This window comes from Aquila chrysaetos, chromosome 8 (assembly GCF_900496995.4).
Source record: "Aquila chrysaetos chrysaetos chromosome 8, bAquChr1.4, whole genome shotgun sequence".
In the NCBI taxonomy this organism is placed as follows: domain Eukaryota; kingdom Metazoa; phylum Chordata; class Aves; order Accipitriformes; family Accipitridae; genus Aquila; species Aquila chrysaetos.
Window position 1 is genome coordinate 37,104,487 of NC_044011.1, and position 24,805 is coordinate 37,129,291.

Consider the following 24,805-nt stretch of genomic DNA (forward strand, 5'->3'; position numbering starts at 1 on the left):
ACACCCCTGGGCGCTGGGCTCCTCCGGCCTGTCACCTTCCCTGCTGCCTGCAGGGGAAGTAATCCCAGCCAAGCCGAGGACCAAGGCGCAGAGAACAGCGCTGTCTGGACCTGCCCTGTGCAACCTCGAGCTTTGCTAAATCTGGATTTAGTATTCTGTATATCGCTTTCTACCCCCGCACCCCGCCCCGGCTCTCGGAACGGCCTCTCGGAGACGAAGGAGGCGTGGCCTGCCGGCGGAAGCGAGGGAGATTGGCGGAGCGCGGTGGCCAATGGGAAGGCGGTGCGGGGTCGCGGCGCGCTTGCGCGGCGGGTTTGAATCGTCGGTCAGCGGTTGAGGCGAGCGGGCGGGTTGGGCGGCTATGGAGGGGGCTGCGCGGTGAGCGGGGACACCGGGACCGGGTTCGGGTTGGGAGGATGGGACGGTTCCGGCGGCCGCCGTGTGCCGGGAGGGCACCGGGACCACCCGGACCTGTGCTGGGGCGGGCGCCAGGGCCGAGGTGCGTAGGGGGAGAGGGTGGGGTGCAGGGCTCGGCCTTTGCCCGCCGGAGCTGTGGGGGTGTTGAGGCCTCAGAGGGGCCTTAACCCGTCCCGGGCAGGGCTGAGGCGGCAGCCTGACCTGTCCTTTGCCTTGCAGGAGTTACGAGGCTCAGATACGGAACTACCAAGGGAGTGACCCGCTGGAGCCGTGGGACAGGTCAGCCCGCCCCTGGCTCGTGTGTCGGCGTCGCTGCTGGTGGCGCGGCAGGGTTGTAACTTGCTTGAGTGCGTTTCAGGTACATGCAGTGGGTGGAAGGATGTCTTCCCCTTCAAGAAAAACAAAACCGCTTGCCCAGTCTCCTGGAGCAGCTTGTGAAGGTGTTTGCGAGTGACAAGAGGTACCACCAAGATCCAAGATTTGTTAACTACTGCATTAAGCTGGTAGGTACGTGGTTTTGGGGTAATTAAGCTATCCTAAAAAATTAAAGTCGTCCCACCGTTCTGTAGTTCTGTGACTGCAAAGAGCTGTGGGAGGAAAAGGAGCCCACAGGGATGTGGTGAGGAATTCAGATGTACTGCTCTCTGCAGGAGCTCTGAGGGCTTTTCAGTCTTGCTGAAGGATAGCGTATTTTTTTAAAGCTGTGTTATTAAGCTGTTTAGCTTGTGAGATGTATCTTATCTACCAACCAGTTTTACCTTTAGAAAAGAATGCTTTCCTATGATGGTAACTAAGAAATCGTTATTGGGGTTTTGCCTGGAACTTCCTTGGATCTTTTTGAAAGTGCCTGTGGCTTCTGCATCTTTCTCTTATTCAGGCAGAGTTCATCACTTCTCCTTGCCTGTATTTTGACTACCTACATGGAGAGGGAATTGGTGCAAAGGCATCTAACTTCTATGTTGCTTGGGCTCAGCAGCTTGTAAAGGAAGGCAATGTGCAGTGTGCAGGAGCTGTCCTTCAAAAAGCACTTCACAACCAGGCACAGCCACAAGAGAGCCTGCAACAACTGTATTGGTAATTCTGATCGTCTTTTACTTGTTGAGCTATTCAGGTAGCGTACATTTTTTGTTGTTGTTTTTTCTTGTGTGCATATGCCCTGTGCTGTAGCAGAGGTAGACTAATGATTATTTTTGTTAAAGGTAGGTATAAGCTTAACAGTACTTCTTCGCCGTTCAATATTTGTTGGGTGTATTGAGAAAAACTGTACCAGCGTGTCTTCGGTGAAGTAGGGCCCAGAAAGAAACCCCTTTAATTGATTCATTTCCTGTCTGTTTTCCGTTAAGTTGATCCAGACTATAAGGATGCATAGCCTGGCCTGCTTCAGGCAGCCTACCTTGGAAATACTGTGTGAGAGCTTCATTCCTTGGAAGATCAAGCAATTTCGCCATGCTCATGACACCTGGCTTTTCAAGTTAGGGACATCTGTATGCTTTCCAGAGTGTATTAACTGGCTGTAGCTCACCCTGTAGCTAGCTGCCTGTGCTTCTGTTGACACTGTCAGTTGAATACATACTTTAGCTGCTGCATGATTTGCAACCTCTTTGATTTTGGTTTGTGGCCATAGCTGGAACTGCAGTGAGATCAAACATCAGTTCCTGATCTGAGCTGGACTTTTTAGTTCACCTTGGAGATATGTTGACAATAATAACATATATCCAGTTTCTTGTGCTTACTGCACAATATGTAGCTGAGAGTGGGTGCCTGTTGGAGTTTAGCACTAGAGCTGTTGGAAGTGCTAGAATTGGTGCTTATCATGATGGTATGTGTTCCCTATGGTGATGAGAAAAGAAGAACCCAACTTCCATATACTGCTGCCTTTTGGAGGCTTTTTTTATTTTGTGAGTGTGAAGCTAACAGGATATGTCCATATACATACAGTAATAAGTGTCCTGTAAGTAACTTGAATTTTTTAATGTTACATTTCATAGCATGATGACCATACAAGGAAATCAAAGGTTCCTGGGGAGGAGGGAGGAATGAGGGAGAGGTGACTTACTGATAATAACTGACATTTCTTGCAATTCAGCTGGCTGCAGAATTATGATCCTCGGAATCCTCCTTTGCAAGGTGAGGCTAAAGATATCTGCCTGTGAGCTGTAGCTCAATTAGATAAATCTTTTACCTCAATCGGTGAGTTTTGTCAGTGAAGAAAGTAAGTTTCCTGTAGAAACCGATTCCCCCCCCCGTTTTCCTGGCCATATTTAAAATTCTTAAGGGGCGTATATTCAAAAGGAGGTATTAATTTTCCAGTGCTTAAGGTTAATAGAAGTTCATAAATGAGAAAATGATTTCTACTAACTAATGCAAACCTATATTATCTGTCCTAGGTGCTGCTGTTATAAAACCACTTCAAACTTCTCATGCTGCAAATCAAATGGCTCCTCGAAAAGGTGTTTCAAATCTTGATGACCCAGTGTACACTTGCAAAAATCAGGTAAGACTTAATAAGCCACTTAGACATTGTGGGAAAAATGTGGAGCCCTCACATAAAGTTTAGATTGATGAGCTTGACTGAATAAGAAAGATAAAATATGTTAACTACATCTGATGTATCTCAAAAATGTTACTGATGTTTTTATGCTGTAAGCATCACATCTTCATAGAAATCTCTCAACTGGGAAGTATTGGGACACGCTTTTGAGTCACTTGACACGTTTCCAGAACCACAGGCAAAGAGTGATCCATCCAGCTGGTTAGCATTCTTTGGAGGAATAATGTTATCAATAGATTCTGTGCCAGTCATGCTTCTAGGGAGTTGCCGACACTGAATTTTGGTGAAATTCAAGTTACTTCTTAAATACCCTCTCTAGGAATGAGTAGAAGATAATGCCGGAGGAAGAAGAGAAGTTTCCAGGCTGGTCCTCAGTGGGGTGGTGGCTTCTTATAGAAGTCAGCCTGTTGAGCTGGGAAATGACTAGGAGGTCACTTTATCACAGTTCACGAGTCCCTCTGTAGCTTGCCAAGTTAGCTTGTCTCTAGCAAGTTCCAGCTGAGGGTTCTGTTCATACTTCATGGAGATCTTGAGTTAACTTTACAGTCCAAATCCTGTCACCCTGTAGTCATCTTACTTCACCCCCTTCCCCACAATAAAACAACAAAAAAGGAAACTATACTTCTTGTAACTCAGCGAAGTACCAGAATGCAGCACACTCATTCTTCTGAGGTTTGGCAAAGCTAGTTACGATTCTTCACAGCCTTTCTGGCACAGTCAGATGAAAGGTGAACAGGGAGTGAAATTAAAGACTGAAAGATTGTGGGTGGGTGGGAAACTGATGTAACCTTTCTCAACTTGGTCCTGTTCTCTAAAGTGCTCATGACTCTTTTAGGTTGATATTGCCTGCAAACACTGAAAGATATCTTGGATGATGGAACAGAACTTAAAACTTACTATGTCTGCTGCCTGTTCCTTAGCCCTGAGGTTGGATAGCTTGTCAAAGAAAGAAATTAGGTAGAGCCATCCAGTCTGTTCTTAACAAACCCAAGTGATCTGTAACTTATGCTCCTGTTTTTTTGGAATAGAAATTACCTGTTCAGCTAGTTCCAGTGTCCTTCTGGACTGCAGTTTCCAGAACTACGTCTGTCTCTCAGTTCTCTGGGATATTGTTTGTCTGCCAAAAGCTCTCAGAGAAGACAGCAAACTGTTATATGCTTAATTCTTCAGGATGAACTTCCTCAGGCTCTGATGACTTGTAGAGCTCTTTTTCTGAACTGTTCTTGCCATGCGCATGGTCTGAATTGTCATCTCTTCAATTAGAATTAAATATTAGGGGCTTTGTGGTTGCTGGTCTTGTCAAAATGGGTGGTTAACTATAATATTGGAATTCTTTCTTTTTCATTTTTTATTTCCCCTGTCCTGCATTAGGGTCCTGATTCTGCTGGTACTCAGTCCTGCTCTTCTGGTGGAAAAGAAGTGTAAGTCTTTGGGTTTTGATTTTTTTTTTTTTTAAAGTCACACTGTAGGAAAATTAACATGCTCACAGAATAAATCCAATAAACTTGAATAGAACTTTTTCTTATTTTCCCTCACAGAAAGTATGTTACATACATCTCCAAATCTGAAGTTCTCCCTAAGTCGTCATCCACTGTTGTTGAATGTGAGCAGGTTGCAATGTATGACAAAAACCTGCTTATACGTGAAGGCTCTGAACTTTCGTTTGAGGAGCTAAGAGCCAAAAGATACTTCAAGAAATACGAGCGCCTCAGAAGACAGCAAGAATGGGGTATTCTTCTCTTTCCATCTAGCTATTTCAGAAATATTCTTGGAAAACTAATACTTGGCTGCATTCATTTCTTTTGAACCTCTACTGAAGCCTGAAAACTTTCTCAAAGCGCAAGTTGGCATCCCCATACAGAAACAGGGTGGGGTGAGCTTGGAAGCATTGGGTAACATGCCACATGACTGACATCGATATTTACTGTTTAAGGTCATCCTTTGGGTTTGTCTTTTGAAACCTAGGTTGTCATAGTGGTGTTCCCTCTGAGGAAACAGGAGGAAAGTGTGAGCAGCTCTGATCTGTATTAGCTACCCTGATGTGAGCTCTAGCTGTGGCTCTCTGCCACCTGTAATTCAAGATAGAGAGCATCTTGGTTCCTACCGGTAGGCTTAATCAGAAAGAGCCCACAGTATCCTTTAAACTGTCACACGCTTACGTATGATGCCACAGTTTGCCCAAGTCAATTAAAGGCATGCTGCAGCAAAGACAGCAGCACTCCATCTTCACTTGGCCTTCTTGGCAAATGCAGCTGTGGAATGCCCCTTGTATAGTCAGCGATGGCATGCTTGTAGCTGGGATGGTCTCAAGGAAAAGTTTGTCATTAGAGGTAGTACTTTTATGTGCTGAATGATGACATTTTGGAGAAAAAGTAGGTGGGCTTTCAAATAGATAAGTCCTAGGGAAGCAAAACCAAAACTGAGTGCAAATAAAGAGCAGCTGCTCAGAAGTGAGTTAGTTGTGTATCTGACCATTTACAGGAGGGGGAAAAAAGTTGCCAGGGAATGTTGCTGGATGAAAGAATTCATTATCTCATTGGGTAAAGGAAGAAATGGATAAATTGTAGTCAGTCGAAAAGGGAGAGAGGTTCAGTGGGAGGAAAGACGCTAATGGATTTTTAAAACAAGTGGTTGAGTCTGGCAGCACAAGCGCACACCAGCTGAGAGGTAGGCTAGCCTGTGAACTCCGCTAAAAGGCAATTAGGGCTGCTGCTGGTTGCCAGGCCAGTGCTGAGATAGTGTTATGTAGCCCTGCCTTGAGGGATCAGGACTGAGAGGTTAGACACTGAGTCCTGTGGGAAATACCTGCTTCTCCCAAACTTATGCCTCTAGATCCTAGTGTCATCCTGCAGTTGCACAGACTATATATATCTAAATTTTTAAAATTCAAGCAGCTTGTAATCTGTGTGTTGAGAAACTCATTTAGATACTGATTAACTGTTTCACTTAATAACATTGTTTAATCCTTAGAAGAAGAGGAGAGAGACTCCATAAGGAAAAAAGAGTCAGCTGTCCTTGAACTGCAAGCCCTGCAGCAAAAGCTGGAGCAGCTCACCCAGCTCACCAAAAGCTTGGAGGAAACTAGACTGGAACCAGCATCTACATCATCAGCTGAACCAAGTAAGACAGTGGTAAGTATGTACTGTGATCAGTAGGAGCAGTCTTCATGAACTTATCTCACAAAATTTAACCATCCTTTAGACAGTAACCAGAGGAGATTGTTAACCAGATCTGGAAGTTCAGGCTGCAGTGCCTGACTAGTATAGATACCTGGCATAACTTTAAATACTTGATGACATATGTTTTAATTGTTAAACCCAAAAGTTCATTTTTGCTTCTCCGCAATTTAGTTTTAGTTGCATATGAAAGTTCTCTTCTGCATGAAAAATCATTCTAGTTCTGCAGAAATAAAAGGGAAAATGGCAATGGCTATACTTGTGGGGGGGTGTCTGAGTGTAAAAGAACATTTCTCATCTCTGAAGGTGCATCCACATGTGACACCCTGTGCAGCTCTACAGCAGAACTGGATGGCATCTTGTCAAAGTTCAGATCTGCAAAATGCCCAAGGTCTGGTGCCAGACCAGCCTCAATCAAGTACTTTATCATCCACTGCTCTTACACCGCAGTCAGTGAAACCCGCTGGCCACCAGATGACATCAACTTCCATGTGGGAAGTAACACATAAGAAGGTTGCAGTCAAAACTCAACTAGAGCTTGGAGAACTCCAGAACAGTTTGTTACACCCTCCATTTGATAATATTGCAGCTCGGGAACGGGCACATCCTGATGCAGCTCTTAACTGGAGCACTGGAGAACAGTACGTATAAACAGGCTAATTCTTGGCTCTGCAAATTGTGCAGTCTTCAGTATCTACACTTCAGCTGAGAATTAACTAAAAAAAAAAAGTCTCTTTCTCTTCTGAAAAGAAATCTGAAGTAGCTTGTGGAAACCAATATTTAGACATAGATCAAACTTACAGTCCTCGTTTCAGTTTTTAATTCCTTTAACCCTGTGTTTTAGTTTTAATAACTAAGAGGAAGTTCAGTGTGTAACTGAAGTAATTATTCAGCATTGCTGTCCCTGGCATGCCTGAAATAAACAACAGGATATGCTTAGTGCATGCAGATCCCATATGTTACATCTTGGCCACAGAGGTCTCCAGAGAAGAAAAAAAGCACTTGCATTTATCTTCTGCACTCTTGCTTGTGTGACTTAGCTAGTATAGGAAACAAAATTCAGGGGCAGAGGGAGAAACCTAGGTTGGCAAACAAGCATGGCTGAGTGAGTAGGCTTGGCCAACAAGAGGAAATGGAACCAGTTGTTATTCACTCATAATATGGAGTTACTTGGAGGCAAACTGTATCCAAAAAGTATTTAATGCCTGCATTTTAACCTTTTTAAAGGACTCTGCTGCCCTTCAGGTTTTATACCTATTGGCAACTGTGTGAGAAACTTTGGGGGGGCAGTTTCTCATAATATTCTAAAGGATCTCTCACTTGCTTCATTTGTGTGACTAAAAAGAATCATTCATGGGAGAAAAACATAGGATAACTAGTTGCTGTCTCTCTGGGATGTTTCCTGTGTTCTAGGCTGGGAAAGGCCTCTATACTGCTTAGAGTGCAGTATGGCTAAGTCCTGACCTGAAGCTGGAATTTAAATAATAGCTTTTATTTCAAGCTAATGTTCTTAATCTTTCCTTTGAAGGCACCCTAACAAGAAAGCTGGTGGACTAACTACTTCTGTGGACATGAAAGAAGGTAGTAAGCCCAGTTTTGATAAAGACTGGTGCTATTGGTATTACTGTTACTGGCTGGGAATCAATAGCATGCAGCTAGTTCCAACCCTAGCTAAGCTTTTTGACTTTCCTATCAGAATGGGTCGCTCCTGTGAATTGAAGATGGAGTCCTCAGGGGCCACCCAGCTGTCCAAGGTCCCTCTTGCCCTTTAGGGCAGTCTCCCTTGGGAGCCTGCCAAGCAGATCTCTGAACAAGTCAAAATCTGCTCTCCCCAAAATTCTGGGTTGTCATTTTGCTACTCATCTTGTTTACTTTTCTTACTAATGCTTTGCTAGCTACTGAAATGTTAATAAACAATCCCAGGCTACTTCGGAAATGGTCTTGCTGTGTTCTTTTCTAGCATCTAGAGTTGGAAATTCTTCCTTTGCTTCTGGAAATGCTTCTCAAGCTACCCCAAACACCTCACTGAGAGGAGCAATGCAGGCAACACCTTTCAAAGTGCAACCTTCACCTACAGTTCATACGAAGGAAGCGTTGGGTAAGTGTCTGGAATAACATGCTAGTTCCACTGGAGTTAATGGGATCTTGCCTGGTAATTTTAGTGGAGCCAAATATACAAGGAGGCTATCTAGTGATGGGCGTGTGCACCATTCAATCAAAGAGGAAAATAAAATTAAATTGGTACTCTTCCTTTGCAATTTTCTGGATGACCCAAAACTTTTGACCAGAAACAGATGCTTTAATAACATCCCAGCAGCCACATCCTGTAAACTCCCAGATAAGTCACTGGTGATACACCTGCCAGGCTTCTTTGGGCAGCACGTTCTCTGAGCTGCTCTTGTCAGTACTGTCAGGGACTCCTGTTTCTGAGATGAAGACCTACAACAGACTAATGTGGAAGAATGTTAGGAAGTTAGTAAGTCAACTCTGGTTGATGTTAAGCTTCCCCCAAAGCTGAAACAAGGGTGACTTATGCAAAAGGTCTTTGATTATTTCAGTCATTGTCAATTCTAAACATTGCTTTTTCAAAATCCTAAAAGGGAAATTGCAATTGTTTCTGATGTCAGATGTGGAGTAATAATATCCTGATGCTGTTTTATCCCTTTTGTACGCTTCTGCCATGTTCTTCTGTTTTGACAGTAAGCCCATTAACCACTACCATGTAGCAAACTGCTGCAGCTGAATATGTATCTGTAAAAATAATGATTAAAAAAACCCTTGTGATATTCATTAGTCTTCCAAATATCTAAGAAGATAAAGGAGAATTTGTTCCTTTAGGAGAACTTTGAAATCTCATCTTGGAGAGGAACTGAAAAAAAAAAAAAAAAAGGCCATGGCACCAACAAGTATGTGTTGGCCAAGTCAGATCTTCCCGTGTTTGTTCAGTTGTCTGGAGTGTTTAAATGCAATCTGAAGGAATAATTGGTTATTGGCATTTGATAAATGATAAGAATATTATAAATAATTGGCATTTGATTTGACTACTACACAATGGAACAACTTCTGAAAATTTCTTTTACTGGGAGTGATATTCCTGTGGGGTTTGGTTTGGTTTCTTAGGATTTCTCATGGATATGTTTCAAACACCCATCTTGCCTGAACCATCTACTCTTGAAGAGAGTGAGGAGCAATTTGAAGTCTTTTGCAGAAAAAGTGGTATGTACTATTTATTTTTTTGGTCCATTATATTTCACTCCTTTATTTCCCATTTACCCCTCCCATGAGTCCTGATAATTTTGAGATAAGTAGTTGTTTGAGTAGGTGCGAAGAAGCAACTTCTTTCCTGATAATTTAATTTAATGACAAGTTCCAAATTTTGATACACAGTCTGAGAACAGCAGAAGCACTTTACTGTTAGCAAGCTTATTAATGTGTTCGTTGGACATGTTGCTTCTCCCTAGAGACTTCTCTGGTATTTAAAACCTAACTTTGAAAAGGGCACAGCTGGTACTTCATATGAGTAAAGCTTTTTCTACAATGTTTTGCAGGCTAGGTGTTAGTCTCTGAATTGCCAGCTTATTGTAACAGTTAAAGTTGTCTGAAAACCAGGCAGTAGCAGTGGCTTGCAAAAGATATTTCACAACTGGTCAGATGCAGCCAAGAAGGCTTCTGTACTCTGGCCAGTCTTGGTTTTGAGATGGAAATATCTTCGCCATTTCCAAAAGCTTATAGGAGACATGATTTGAGTGGCAATTCTGAGGATGCTCCTGGTCTAGCTAGATGCAGCCATGACCATCAGTTGTCTGGTTAGGAGTGAAAATGTGACTGTATATATAGTCATTATTGGGTGAAGATAATATTGGTTATCTCTTATTTTTAAGAGCCTGACGGAAGTCTGAAAACTAATGTCATTGCCCCTGTCATGCCTGCATTTTCTATCTTTGAAGATGAGAATGAAAAAGAGAACAGTGGGTAAGGAAGAAAAAAGTAACAGCTGAGTTCAGTTTATTAAGAATTACGTATAGGATTGATTCTATTCCATATAATTTTGCTGTGACTGTATTTGCAGTATCAGGATTGGCTTGAATACAATCACTAGCAGCTGTGTGGAAGTGGCATGAGAAAGTTGTAGTTGCTTCTCTGTGGAATTGCGCAACTTTCCTGTTTGGACAGTGTGCTCGAGATGCTTAATTTTCTGGAAAACTGTGGATAGCTTGTTTCTTTGAGCTACTGCAACTTCTCTAAGTATCTGCAAATGGGATTCTTTAAACAAATTTTACAAAATAAAAATTAAAACCAACAGGTCTTTGTTACGGTCAGTCTGCCTGGGAAAGTTTCCGGGGAAAAGCTATTCTAAACTACCTGTTTTGTCAGGATCCCACAGCATAAAAACAAGCCAGAAGAGCCCAGAGCTACTGGAGAACGTCCCTTGACTGACTGTACAGCAAGTACAGAAGTGAGTGTTTGGTGTTATTGCAAGAATTAGCCTTGAAAATGGGTTATGTAGTTATAGGGGATATCAGAGGTGGTTGTATTTACCTTTGTTCTATCCCAATCCTTCAATATTCTTATGAATGATACCTAGCTGAAGTCTAGATACCCTTTCGCATTTCCTGCCAATGGGATGAACTTTCAGTTTTTAATTTTCACAAAACTTCCAGGAGTTTGACAGTGGAGATCTCTATCCCTAGAACAAATCCTACTGCAATTGATGTGTGGATTTGGCATCTGTTTGAGGGAGGAAGGAAGAGGGAGCAAGGGACACTTAATGTTCTAATAACCACCTAACAGTTTTCATAGCCAAGGAGATGCATGAAACTTCAGGCTGCTTGAATACATGGTCACTATGTAATGAGATGGGCTTTTTCAGACTCTTATAGCAATTTTTTATTGTCTAACATTTTGCTGTGGTATTCATTATTGCCAACATTCAGGTCTGATACAAAACTATGTAAACCTGTGATTTAGGTTATATTGCCATTCCTTTATTTTTCTAATATTTTAAGTTGGCACATGCAGGTTCACCATTATTGAAACTGACTGCAGAGGCTGCTGGTAGGTTACAGTGCAGCTCTGGCAGGGTAGTTTTGATGGCTTAGTTTTAAATCTTCTCATATTTTTTCCCCATCTAGGAAGAAACAGGGACACCGGAGTTCTTGAGGGATGATTATACAGTGTGGAATGTACCAAGTAGTACTAAAACTTTAGGTCCCAGTCCAAACAACACAAGAGACTTTGCACGAGCTGCCCAGCTTGTATCAACACCATTTAATTACCTGTCGGCACATTCGCGACAAGCTTTGGGCAACAAAGGTAAAATAATGAATATTTGAGGTTGAGAGCATCTAATTCAGTACCACATAACTCCAATTCTGTGCCCTGGTTACCTCGCAGGCCTTGCCGAATACCGCATAGGTATGGCTCCCACTGCTGCCACTTTGAGTACGCATGCCTTGCAGAACAGCAGCTGGGAGCGTGGGCTGACCCAGTGCATAAGGTTCCAAGAATTTGTAATTGGGGGATAAGAGAAGCTTTGACTGTGCTGTCAAACTGCTATTCTGAACTGTTCCAAGGGGTTGTAAATAGTCAAAAAATTGACTGAAGTCCCAGCACCACCTTCTTCTGGGGGCACCTTTATGCTTGTCTGTTCCTCTTTAGTCTTGGAATACACTCCCTAAAGAAATCAAGCTGTTGTCTTTACTTGCATATTTTAAAATAGGCTTATTCAGTTCTAGCTTTTGTGATACCTTAGCAGCTTTCACAGCTGCAGTGTGACTTAACCTTCTTGTCTTGGTAAGAATACTCTAAATGTGCTTGCCTTTGGGGAGAATAAACATTTCCTATTGTTGCTATTCCCTTTGTTCAGCTTATGGGGATGACTTGCCACAAATGGATTTGGAGTTTTCTGAAGAACTGCACAAGCAGACAAAAACTAAGAAGCTAAGGTATGTCGTGACTTGCTGAGATTTTCAAGGCTTGAGAGTGCTGGGCAAAGCTATGCCAGAGCAGGCAGGTCTGTTATACTGCTCTCGTTGCAAGTTTTTGAAGTAATCTAGAGCTGACGTATTTGTGTCAGACTGACTCTGCTTAGCATACATCTCAGCACTTTGTGGCTGGGTATGAACCTGGGTATGGTGATAATGCCCCAAAAATGCTCCTATGACTTAAGTTTTCTGATACATTTAAATTGAAAGTTAACTGTCCAGACAGTTTTAATGGCTGTGTATCTAAAACTACTGATTTTTTTCAATATTGGCTGAACTTGTTGGCCGATGAACTTGAAAGTTATTAGACTATGGGTGGCATGATACGACCAAATCTTATTTTCTTAAGAAATGTCCATTTTATTCATCTTTATGTTGGCTATAGCCAAGGTCGCAAGCACAGACATTTGACACATTTGCTTACTGAAGATGCAAAAATACCATGGCAGTACTGTCAATTAATAAAATTTTGTTTTAAATATGTAGCCCTGCTCTTGCAGAACAAGGAGAGCTCCAAGGAAATGTCTTGAAACAAGGAAATGGAATTCAAGGAATTGCTACAGCTGCTTCTCAAAGATTACAGGAGCAGACTGCCGCGAGCAGAACTGAATATTCCTCATCTGTTGGGGTGGACAAAATTTCCCATGAAAAACTGTCTGGTGCTGGGCAGGACAGGACAGCCCGGAGTGTTAGAGCTGCAGGTACAGAGCATTGCCTACAGTTTTCTTCTGTCAAGTCTGAGACCGGAGCAGTGTCGTGTTCTTGCAGCAGTGCTTTGTTCCAATATGAAAGTGGTCACTGCAGTAAGCAAACTGTCTTGTGGCTTCTGCAAGGAGATTGCTGCGTATGTACAAGTGATGTAAGGGAGGACAAGTGTGGGTCGTAACTGTATTACATGATGCCAAAGATATTCAGAAGCACAGGAGTACTCGGGAGTACCTAAGGGTTCTTTGCTAGTTGAGGCTCAAATAGTATACTTCAGAAACATCTGTTTTCAACTTGTGATTAAAAAAAAAATTTCTGGGCAACTTTAACGGAAGGCATAGGTATAAAAGCTAGATTGTCAAAATTAAGGAATACTTAACTTACCCCTCTTTGATTTTTGAGTTGTGGGTTGTTTTGTTTTGTTGTTTTTTTAAATCAGTGACACTCATTCAAGTATAAGCTTGTGTTATCCTTTTGAAATGATGGTTTTCTTATAGCTTTTATAGCTTAAGTATTTTTCTTCTTTCCATGAAGTCCTTGTTGAGAACCCTTGGGATAAAGAATTAATTTGCAAATTCTTATCAGAGCTTCCTAAACCACTCCACACCTATGCCAACTACTTTGAATGGAAATCTACTCTTCCGTCCATCAAACTGAAGGCTGAATTCCCACTGGGTAAGAGCTACTTCAAATATTTCACTTTAAAGGATTTCTTGAAGTTTTTCTGGGAACCTCTGAAGTATTTTTCTAATTCAGTTTACTTGCATGTATACCCAGATAGCTTCCAGATTATCTAAACCTCAGATTTGAAATTAGACCTGGGGTTTTTTTGTCTTTTATAGCATAAGCATTTTTGATTAGGCATTCTGAGTAGGGAATTTTCCTAGTTTTCCTCTCCTAGTAATCTGTGACACAACTCTCAAACTTAGTATAGAACAGCAGCCATCCTGTGTCAACAGAATCCGTATGACTGTAATTGCAACATACTTGTATGACTTAAACATTAGTGTTTACTTTTTCAAGGAATGCACTTTGGAATTTGATTACTTCCTGGGAGTCAGACAGAAACACTGATTTTTAGTGTGTGGCACTTCACAGCACTCTTGTTCTCAAGAGTGAGTATAGGCTCTCTTCTATGTAAAGGCTGCCTAGCAAGAAGAGACTTGTAAAGAAAGACTAGCACTAGGGTTGAAGCAATAACTGATATAGGCTGGTGCTTTTTTCTTTTTCTTTTTTTTTTTTTTTTTTCTTTTCTTTCAGAGTAGTGATGTCTCTTCTGTGAAGTTTGCAAGCAGGACTTAATGTTGTTAATCTCTTAAAGGTTCCAGCTCATTCCATGTGGACTGCTTGGTTGGAGAGGGAGCTTTTGCTCAAGTCTATCAGGCTTCCATTCTGGATGCAAGTAACCCTAGAAACAATCAGAAAGTAACATTCAAGGTAAGTAGTGTTGATTCAGAATAGCTCTGCTGGAAAATTCATGAGTCTTATAGTAATATCACCTACCCTGGGTGGATTCTGCTGAGTTTTCTTATTTATAAATACAAAGTAAAGCATATTGGTCTATCCTCAAAGCCTTGTTCAGGTTGAGTGCCATGATGTCTGATTCACTCTACATGGGATGTTTTTTATCCTCTTAACTCGACTTGCCTCTTCATCTTTTATTTATAAAATAGTCACAGGTATCCTAAGTAAGGAGTAAGAGCTACAGCCAGGCTGTCTTTCTCAGCTGAACAAAGGCAGCTACTTGTGCGAGTGCTCTTAGTCCACAGCAAATGAAAATGTATGTAGATTGATGATAAAATTGGGGCCACTCCTTGTTCCAGATACATGCCTACTAGCTTTCCACAAGCATTTCTGCACTTTGTGCAGCCAGCCTGTTTGGTGGCAGCTGGCTATTGCGTAGACTTTGCTGGGTGATAACTCTCTAGTGCAGTTTTATTAATAAACACACTTGTCTTGATGGTGCTTGTAGATTGTGCGGCTCCCTCTCTGCTCTGCCCTATCTTCTTCCAGGCTGCTTCAGTGCAGGAATGAGCAACAGATGATAGCATGTGTTTACATCAGAACTGCTGCCAAAAGGAAAGTCTGTGCAACTGTGAGGTCAGCTTAGCCCAAGAGGGTTGTACTAGATCATGCATCCCTGCATCTGCTGCTGGCTGAGAGGGCACATGTACAGTTACTACAGTCTGGCTGAAACGTGCTTATGTGATTGAGTTGACATACACACACCCTTAGCCTTTCCACATGAGATCTATTTTTGGAACCTTTTTGTGGATCTCCTCTGCAACATTTAATCTTTCAGAAAAAAAAACCGAACTTGTTAACACCTTAACTGAGAGCTTTCCAGTATGTCAAGGTGGCTGGTTACCTTTTTTTTGAGCATCAGGTATTCAACGTAGTGGGGGAAATAGTAGGGAAAGGAATTGGAAAGGTTTTCTTGTTTTGACTTCAAAAGCCTTCTGTCTTGCACAAAATGTCTGTTGCCAGCAGAAACATCAATGTTGCAGAAAGGCTGACATTTTAAATAACACAAAAGAGTGTATAAGCCAGAATGGAATTGTGGTGTGTAATTGAAGTTTTTATTCAAGAGGATTAATCATTGAGTGTATCGACCTGAGGTTAATTGCTGTAGATACAAGTATTCTATTTGGTCAAGAGGAAAAATGCCTAGTCTGCCATTAAAAAACAACTTGAGAAGAACTTCTGCTTTTAATGCTGATAGATTTTTTCCTAGTAAATCAACTTTTTGGTATCAGGTCCAGAAGCCTGCCAACCCTTGGGAGTTCTATATAGCAACGCAACTGGTAGAAAGGCTCAATCCAAGTATACACCATCTCTACATCCACTTTTATTCTGCTCATTTCTTTCAAAATGGAAGCATTTTGGTTGGTGAGCTCTACAACTATGGAACATTGCTGGTAAGTGTGATCAGCTTGTGCTCTGGATCATCTATATTCTTTCTGGAGTGCTATCACATTACAATATTCAGATTTCTCCTCTACTCCCCACTTTATGGACCTTCATTGTGAACATATTCTGTGTTTATCAACATGGACCTGTAATCCGTATCTAGTTGTTTCTGCGTAGCTGATGGTTCTTTGCTATCTTTTTGTTTACAGAATGCCATAAACATTTACAAAAGGCTTCCTGAAAAGGTGATGCCTCAAGCACTTGTAGTCTACTTTGCTGTAAAAATTCTTTATATGGTGGAAGAGCTCCACAGCTGCAAAATCATTCATGGTGACATTAAGCCTGACAATTTCATACTTGGAGAAAGGCCAGTATTTCCCTTTGCTACCTGAGATGCCAGCATATCATGATATCATAGCCTTGATACTTATGTGATCACTTCTTGTTATCATGGTTGAAGGTTTCTGGACAACGATACGTGTGACATAGATGGTCTCTCTCATGGCTTGACACTCATTGACTTGGGCCAGAGTATAGACATGAAACTCTTTCCTGAAGGAACAGCATTTACTGCAAAGTGTGAAACATCTGGATTTCAGTGTATTGAAATGCTGACACAGAAACCGTGGAACTACCAGGTATGAGATTGCATAGACAGCCTGCACGTTTGGAGCTTACTGCATGCATCTGGCATGAATAAATGGAGTATAGAAATATTAGACTTTTGCACTAGAGTTCTAGCTTCAGCTCATTGCTTTAAAAATGCAGTCCTGAACCCTCTTCTTACAGAGCTTGCCCTGTTGGCTCCACAGAGTGTTTTTCAGCTAATTTTTAGTGGTCTCAATAGGGTTTTAATATGAAACTTGTTTATGCTTTGTTTAGACAGACTACTTTGGCATTGCAGCAACAGTCTACTGCATGCTCTTTGGTACCTACATGCAAGTGAAGAATGAAAACGGTATCTGGAAGCCTGAGGGAGCCTTCAGAAGGTTGGTGTCAAAAATGTTTTCAAAACCTTCCCTTGTCTAGAAAGATGCGTCATTAGTACTGGGCTTGTTTGAGGTTAGTTTCTGTACAGCTTTAAGTGTTGCTTGCATGCATTTCTTGATGCCCTAAAACCTGTGGGTGTTCAGTGCATGGGAAATGCTTTATAGAATTCACTGACTTAAGCACCGGATCAGCAGTGCACAGGGCGAATTGCACAGCATCCTCAGCTACTTGCTGCCTGGAAAGAGGAAACAACAACTAACGAGGAAAAATCCCACTGGTTCGCTAAGCAGCACACCACAACGGAAGCTGCATTGTGTTACAGCGATGTCTGCAGCTACTCCAGCCTCTAACTGGGGGAGGGAGCAGGGTAGATAAGGGAAACAGTATTTTAACAGCTTGCATTTAGAAATTATTTTGATGCATTCTTGTTCCTTTGCAGGCTTGCCAACGCTGACCTGTGGAAAGAGTTCTTTGAGAGCATGCTAAACATCCCCAACTGCCACAGCCTGCCTTCTCTAGGAGTTTTGCGCAAAAGGTTGAAGGATTTATTTTGCAGGTCATATGCAAAGGAAATAAAGTTCCTTCGGAACAGACTTGTTGTGTTGCTCATAGAACACAAACGGTCACGAAAATAAGCATTTAGTTTGCACAGTTGCTGAGCACTGGCATTTTGTTGGTGTGAAATCTTTTTGTAATAACTTGTTTTAAAAATAAATGTTCTTGGGGTTAACTTCAGGAATGATAACTTTCATCTTTCTATGCCTTTGTGGGAAAAAATTACACTATTGTTACTTGTTAATTTAACTTGTCCAGTCTGGGAGGCAAGGGCATGCTGGAGACTGTAGACAGTCATAATATTGCGTGTTTCTAAAGGGGAAAAGAAGCTGGTGAAAAGTAGTGTACAGATGAAGTAATTGCTTTCAACCTCCCCTGGGATTTTTGAAAAAGTTCATCGAAGCGTTCATGTCGAAGGGACCTTGGGAACTCTGCTGCTCTGACCTGAAAGCAAGGTCAATGCAGCATTCAGACCAACTACGCTGGCAGCCCTTAGCTCTCGTATAGAGGCTAGGAAGCGTACAGGTGATAAATGCAGTCCAGCCAGGTGAAGGGCAGGCTGATCTTGCAAATGTAAAGCATATGTGAGGTGTTGAGGATTCATTTTCCCAACATGAAAAATGGTGAACAGAGCCTTTGGGGAAGAGCGAGTTGTTGGAAATGGGAATGTAATTCCAGACTGAGACTCCCCCACTGTGGAAGACTGCCGTATCTCTTTGAAGAGAAGTGAAGAGAGCATTTGGAAGTGAAACAGCACGTATGTAACGTGGGCTACAAGAGTGTGAACTCATGTAGCTTTCTACACCTGATCAGGGAAAAACCTGTGGTCGGTACGTGTAAGGAGGACAGGTTTTCTGTAGGTGTCTCTTCTCCCAAAAAAGCCACTGCAGATAATTAATGAATATGAGGAAACGCTGTTCTGAGTCGGTGACGAGACAAATGTGCTGATGAGCAACAGCACTCGGAGGGCTGCTATTGCAGTTCTTTGAGGTTTGGGGCTCCTACATTCACAGCCCTCCTCCTCTACCCTTGCTCTCAGGAGCTTCTGGGTTGAAAGAAACTGAGGTTCACAGGTTAGATTTAGATTGGATAGGACTGAAGTCACACTTGCTGCTTGTGTTACATTCACTTCTGACCAGCACAACACAATTATTAGATATGAGGGGGAAACCAAGAGGCAAGTGTCTCTCCTGACTGGAATCAAAATGGTGGTTTTCTGTTAGTTATGAGGTTTTGTTTTCCTTTATTCTGGCAGAATATTTTGAAAATACTCTGGGAAAATGCCAGGAAAGAGTTCCTTTAAAAGTGTTCCCTATTCCTTTTTATCTGTTTTTATGTTTCTTAATTACAGCAGCCGTACACCAACGCGCTGAATCGTTGCTGCATATGCAAGTTGCAAACTCGAGTTTGCGTGAGGTTGGCTTGACTTTATAGCTATTTTGCCAAATGTTAAATGTCGAAATAACTTGAATTACCTGAATTACACAAACTCCAAAGAAATCTAGCCAGCACTTCGAACATACCAGCTCCACAGCGGTGTCTGTACTGGGCTGTCTTCCTTGACTTGGGAGGAAAGGCTGTGCTCTCTCGGCTGAGAACGGACATTGCTTCTTCGGAGCAACATCCACATTGACTCACACCAAGCAAACCTCTCAAGTGGAAGTTTCCTCTGCTTGCCTTGCTTCAAAGCAAAACTTGCTTGCTGTGTTTATTCTTGCAGCTGAACATTTAAAAGGATGCCAGGAGTAGGTGGACACAGCTGATAGGTACCACAAAGGGTGGATGACGCCTCTCAAGCTCCCTTTGCCATGGAGCAAGTTGGGTTTTTTTCTTTTATCCTTCACCATTGCTAAGCTGAGATGTGCTGCTAACACTAGTCTGTGTGACTTTTTCTCTGGAGTCACAACTGCCATTGCTTTGGAGGGCTTCCTCGCTGGACCTGACCTGCCTTCCCCCTCTTCTGGGACTTCCATTTGGTGGCAAAATCTCCCCAGCTGCCCCATCTGGGGAGGAGCTGTGCCAGTGGTATGTGCCAGGGAGCTGGGGCTGCCAGTGGCAGGCTCCTGTGGCTGCTTGCCCAAAATTGGCACTGCAGCTTATTGTGGCTGCTGATCGATCAATTTCAGGGAATAAATATGTATGGGGCTTAGCTCCTCGCAGGCTGGAGGGTGCTCTGCGTTAATGCCTTACAAATGGTGGATAATGGATGGCTGGTGGTGCAGCACGCTGCTGAGCAACCAGGATTGCTGGGATGATCCCAGCACAGAGACCTTCCTCCTCTCTGTGGATGGATAAAATGGGGAGCCGTAACCAGAAGTTATGGGACCTGGGGTGATTTGGAAAGAAGATAACATACGGAGGAGAGGAGAGCCAGCAGCGCTGCATGCTAGTGCTCAATGTGCGTGTGGCATGCAAAAATACAGCATTTCGACTTTGTCAGCCTGGCTTTGCTGCCTGTAAATCCTCCTAGCTCAAACTGTATGCGAGTGATGTGTGGACTTAATCTACTGAAAAGCCAAGAGCGCTCTGGCAGCGGCACGCTTCGGAGGGGCTCCAGAGGAGTTTGCAGCCTGTGGGATGCCATTATCCTCGTGCTGCTCACAGTCATGTTCATGCAGTGCCCTGGTTTATAATCCTGTGAAACAAATAGAAAAAAGGATGTTTTATCAGCAGAGGCCCAGGGGGAGGTGAGGGCATTAATTTTATTTGTGCATCTATCCACAGGAGGGAGACAAACAACAGACTTTCATAAATCTCCCTGCCTCTCACTGTACTTCAGGGGTATTTTTCCTCTGCTTACATTGTTCAACTTGAAAAAGGGCTGGCGGTTGGGTAGGTGAGCTAAGCCCAGGCTGGCTGATACAGCCCTGGATGCTGCGGAAGGGCAGGGATGCCGGGCTCACCGCAAGCAGCGACCGATGGGCTTGGTTTTTGGAGGGTTTGCTGTTCTGGCTCGGGGGCCGCAGAGGGGTAGACGGCTGCACAGCGAGCTGGAATCTCAGGCTGCTCTGCCTGCAGAAGTACTGGAAACGCTTCTTTGGTTGTTTTCATAAATCCAACTGCACCGTACAAAAGCCCGTATCGGCGGGAGGGGCGTTGACCCCAGCAAATGTGTCATTTTGGGTAATTTGCTGTTACGCTGTTTGTTTATCTTCTTCTCCCGGGTCTCGTGTCAGGCTCTTGCTCTTCTCCCTGCTGCTGGCAGCAAACTGGCCCCGAACCAACGCCTCCCCTTAGGATGCGGTGCTGTGTGCTCGGGCTCTGCAGCTGCCTGTCCACCTGCCTGCAGTTTCGAGAGACCTGGCAGCACTACTCCTTCCTTGCTTTGGGCAAACCTTTCCCATGTCATGCAGCAATGCGGGATGTTTCCTTCCAGCAGCAGGGAGCATCTCCCTGCAGCTGGGGCGCCTCTACCTGCCTTTATGGCAAATAACTCTCGGATTACCCTTTAATGCAGCCTGCTTTGCCTCTTGTTAGGCTTTCTGTGGCATATGGAAAAGCCTTCGGGTTTGATACGATGCAGCTGGTTAACAAGTCAGCTGTAGCAAGTTGCACCCTGAGGCAGATCAGCTGGAGAAACCTCCTTGTAGCTGGTGGAAATATAAACATTCAGGGCTGGGGTTGCTTTTTCTTTCCCCCTTCCTCCTTCGTTTAATTTTCTTACAAGCTGAGCTGGAGCCAGCTGTTCTCTGTCCAAGCAAAAATGTCTGCGAGGCTCAAGTTTTTATATATATATATATTTACTTCCTCTGCTCATAACGCAGCATCACGCGCTGCTCCGAAAAGTGCTCCACACATGTGGAGCACTTTTCGGAGCAGCGCGTGATGCTGCGTTATGAGCACGATGGAATTTTTACCCGCGTGTTTGACCCTAATTAATGCTAATTTCTGCCTGCTTCACCTTGGGGTAGTGATTTTTATTTCAGCTGCAGCTGTGGTACAGGTATGTCCCCGCCAGCTGTGCTGCCAGCCGGGCGGGAGGTTCTGCAGCTTAAATGTCAGCCCCCCTGCAAAGGGAGAAGAAGCTCGTGTGGGTGTAGGAGTTTCACATCGTTATATATGGTAGATAGGTGTTAGCTATAACTCGCCGTGCATCCCTCCTTGCTTGGCAAGCATCCCGTCTGCCCGCAAGCACTGCTCCTGCTCAACGGCTAAGAGCATCCCAGGGAAGCCGGGCATGGGTGTGAGCTCTGAGGATGCACCGAGTAGGATTTTTGTTTGTAATCACCTTGACTTTATTTTCTGGGCTCTTGGTTTTGCTACAAATCATTATAGCTGAGCCCCGGTGAGGAGCGGAGGTCTGAGGTGCGGTAGCTGGTGGGAATGGCTGAAGGGATGCTGCCTGCCCACGCTGGTGCAGGGTCGGGTTCAGGCTGCCCATGCCCTGTTATTTTCCATTAAATAGCCTTAAAGAGAAACCCCTGCACCAGGCACCTGCTCCTACCATCCCCTTGCACAAGCATCCCATGGGGAAGCAGGATGGATAAAGGGTAAAGAGGGCCTGGGTGGCCTGACGGCCATGGGAATGGGTCCATGGTGAGACCACCTGGGCAGGGTGGAGGGTCCTATTTTCTAACTGATTTTAGAATGAGCTGCTAAAAAAGAGCTTAGAAAAAAACAACAACACAAAAACCCAAAGCCCCAGCTGGCGATGGTGATATTTCCTCCTCGGCGCACGCTGAATCCACGCTGATGAAGATCTCTAGGTATCCCCAGAGTCGTCCTTTAGAGATAACTCATCTTGGGGCCTCCACCACCCACACGGAGAGGAGAGATTTCCTGGCGCGTGGGTGGCTCGCTTTTTCTTCTGCAGAAAACCCAAGTTTACTCGCTTTTCACCCTTTGCCATCGTGCCGTGCCTCGGTGGCGAGCCGGGGTCTGGGGCTTGCTCTCTCCCAGATCCTCCATCCCTCGCTGGTGGCAACCCATCCCCAAGTAGCCCTGGCCGAGCCTGTCCTGCCGGCAGCACCTCTCCACAGGCGCTCGGCAGAGGCCAAATTTCTTAATTGCAGTTTTTAAGGCATTAAAAAAAGTTTGAGGTTGTTCAAAGTTGCAGGCACCTCACTAATTAGTTAGACACACGCTAACGAAGCAGCGGTCCTGGTTCCCATAGAGGCAAGGCATTAAAGTCACCCAAGGCAGTGTCACTCAGCCCATTAGGGACAACAAATAACTTCACCTACCTTGAAATACCCATTAACTGGGTAACAAATTAACTTGGGCCAGCAGTGAATCAAAGTGACAGCCCCCGGGGGATGCCCCAGCCCTGGCCCAGGGACAACTTGGGTCATGACGGGACAGTTCTCAGCCGCCACTGCCTCCAGAAGAGGCTGGTGCTGCTGAGGGACCGTCCCTTGGTCCGTCACCACATCACCATCACCACTGCGGACATGTGAAGAATAGCGACATCCCGCATAGAGATGGTTTAGGTGTTTCTTTCTCAAACATATATATATTTAAAAAAAACCCCCACCCTATTTATATATATATAACCTTTGCATGTTCAGAGTAGCGACTAGGGCCAGGGAGCAAGCGGGTGGAGGAGTAATGGTTCTATTTTGTTTTGGTTTTTTTAAATTCAGTGGCTCAATGCTCACCTGGGGTGTGGAAGACCCCGGTCCCTGCCCGGCACGGAGGATGTGGACCCAAGGTGCGGGGAAGGCAATTGCCCGGTTGCTCCAACAGAGTCACCTTTTGGGTGGGAGAGGGGTTGGGATGGGCAGGGTTCGGGGCTTTTTGGCGCTGGTGACGTCACCCGCAGGTGCCTGAGCCCGGTGGCAGCTCTGTGCACGTCCCACGGCTGCTCTCACCACATCTGTGCCCAGCTGCCTGCCTCGGCGCAGGCTGCTGTAACCCACGTGTGCCTCCTGCTCGTCCCGCTCCGCCGGGCAGCCCGTCCATCCCCGAGCCTCTCCAGCTCTCCTTCGGGTCCCCGGCCAGGAAAACCTCCTCCTCTCCTTCCTCTTTCTTCTTCCCCGGCCCCCGTGCCACCTTGGAGGCACCTCGGGTGCTGTGTCTGCTCCCGCGCTCCTGGGGCTAAAAGCCGGCGGTGCTCGGCAGAGAGCGCGGCACCGCGCCGCGGTAAAGGTCAGGCTCCAAACCCGGCTCAGATAAAAACTCGTATTTAAGGCATGTGGCTTAAACTTGATTTTATCTGCCGGCGCTGAGTGAAATAACATTTATCACAATGGGTTGGAGAAGAAGAAGAAGTCGTCATTTTTTTCCGTTGGTGTGTTGTATAGTTAAAAATGGGTTTGCTGGGCAGCTGCTTGTCAGGGGGGTGTTTTGGGGGTTGTTTTTCTTCACAATACCGGGGGTTTTTTCAGCCTGCTGGGGCTGTGCCGGCAGCATCAGGGGTCCTTCCTCCCCAGCCGGGCACCATCTCCTTTCCTTCATCCCTCCTCCCCGCATGCTTCCCGGTGGCAGTGACAGTCTGCTGGGAGAGCGCAGAGGGAGGGCTGGTGGGAGATGCAGCTGGCCAGTGCTGGCCATCGCTGGGAGACCGGGATGCCGCGTGGCATGGGATCTCCACCGTCCTCATTATTCATCCCTCTCCGCCTCCCCTCTAATTTCTCCCATCTAATTTCCATCTGGGAGACAAGAAAGTGCCCTAGGGCTGGTGGCATCGCCGCAACACGGATGCCAGCGGGTCCGAGGGGAGTTTTGCTAATTGGCCGTTAGCGCGTGCCGGTGCCGTAGGATGAGGGCTGAGATGTGGCATCCCCGACCCGGCATCCCCGAGGGGCTGGGGGATGGATGCTCTGGGGACCGAGGCAGCGGTGAAAGGACGGTTTGCAAACTCCACCTCTCTCCATCCACGTCCACTGACGAGTGCCGCGCTGGACTGCCAAAAATTAGATGACCTTTGGGATGTGGCTTCGGTGCAAATACCTCTTAGATGGTTCACAACAATAGGAACGAGGACAAAGTCAAAACAGATTTGTTCCAGGAGGCTGGTGCCGTGATTCACGGGGGAAAAATGCGCTCGGAGAAAGAGGGGGTGAAGCCGGCGGCTGTTGTGGCCCTCCAAAAAATCCTGGGCACGCGTGAGCCCTACAAACGCACCGCAATCACTGGCTTAAATTTAGGTGTTTGAAAGGACAGGCTGTTCTTGCACAGCACTTTCCCCATCACCTTTCTGTTCACATGAGCCACCCACACAGAAACCAAAATGAACAAGGAGGAGAAAATAGACGCAGCATCTGCCTGCCGGCCGCGTGCCCCCCCAGCAGCCCTGGTGCCCCCGCAAGTGACCCCCCCTCGCTCTGCCACAGCGCCGGGAGCCCCCGGGATGCTCTGCAGTCCCCGATGGAGGGGCGAAGCCTCGGGTAGCTCCCAGATCCGAGGGGAAGTGCTCGGGAAGCGGGTGGTCCCTCGCAGAGTCATGCTGGCTCTGTGCCGCGGGTGCCGCTGCCGGAGGGCCAGGAAAGGAGGCACAAGCCTAATTTTCAGCCTGGCTTCTGCCTCGCCGATGGGACCCCGATGTGGAAAGGCGACGGTGCTGCCAAGCCGGCAGG

General features: G+C 45.1%; 1 protein-coding gene across 1 annotated transcript; it reads left to right on the top strand.

Annotated features, from left to right (window-relative positions):
• Positions 1–39: 39 nt before the first annotated feature.
• Positions 40–17,463, top strand: BUB1 (BUB1 mitotic checkpoint serine/threonine kinase). The gene is made up of 25 exons (XM_030022669.2): positions 40–378; positions 637–696; positions 776–920; positions 1,295–1,491; positions 2,504–2,544; positions 2,805–2,911; positions 4,340–4,389; positions 4,507–4,697; positions 5,939–6,099; positions 6,451–6,785; positions 7,673–7,725; positions 8,105–8,242; positions 9,265–9,360; positions 10,026–10,116; positions 10,519–10,600; positions 11,277–11,457; positions 12,011–12,089; positions 12,615–12,829; positions 13,368–13,508; positions 14,155–14,270; positions 15,590–15,751; positions 15,953–16,110; positions 16,204–16,381; positions 16,626–16,732; positions 17,173–17,463. Exons 1-25 carry the CDS (start codon positions 362–364, stop codon positions 17,366–17,368), a joined length of 3,297 nt encoding a protein of 1,098 aa, XP_029878529.1. The 5' UTR covers positions 40–361; the 3' UTR covers positions 17,369–17,463.
• The last annotated feature ends 7,342 nt before the right edge of the window (positions 17,464–24,805 follow it).

Excerpts from the sequence above, each read along its gene's own strand:
- BUB1 (XM_030022669.2), top strand. Across the intron at positions 2,545-2,804 it reads TCGGAATCCTCCTTTGCAAG|GTGCTGCTGTTATAAAACCA; the intron begins GTGAGGCTAAAG and ends TATCTGTCCTAG. Across the intron at positions 7,726-8,104 it reads TTCTGTGGACATGAAAGAAG|CATCTAGAGTTGGAAATTCT; the intron begins GTAGTAAGCCCA and ends GTTCTTTTCTAG.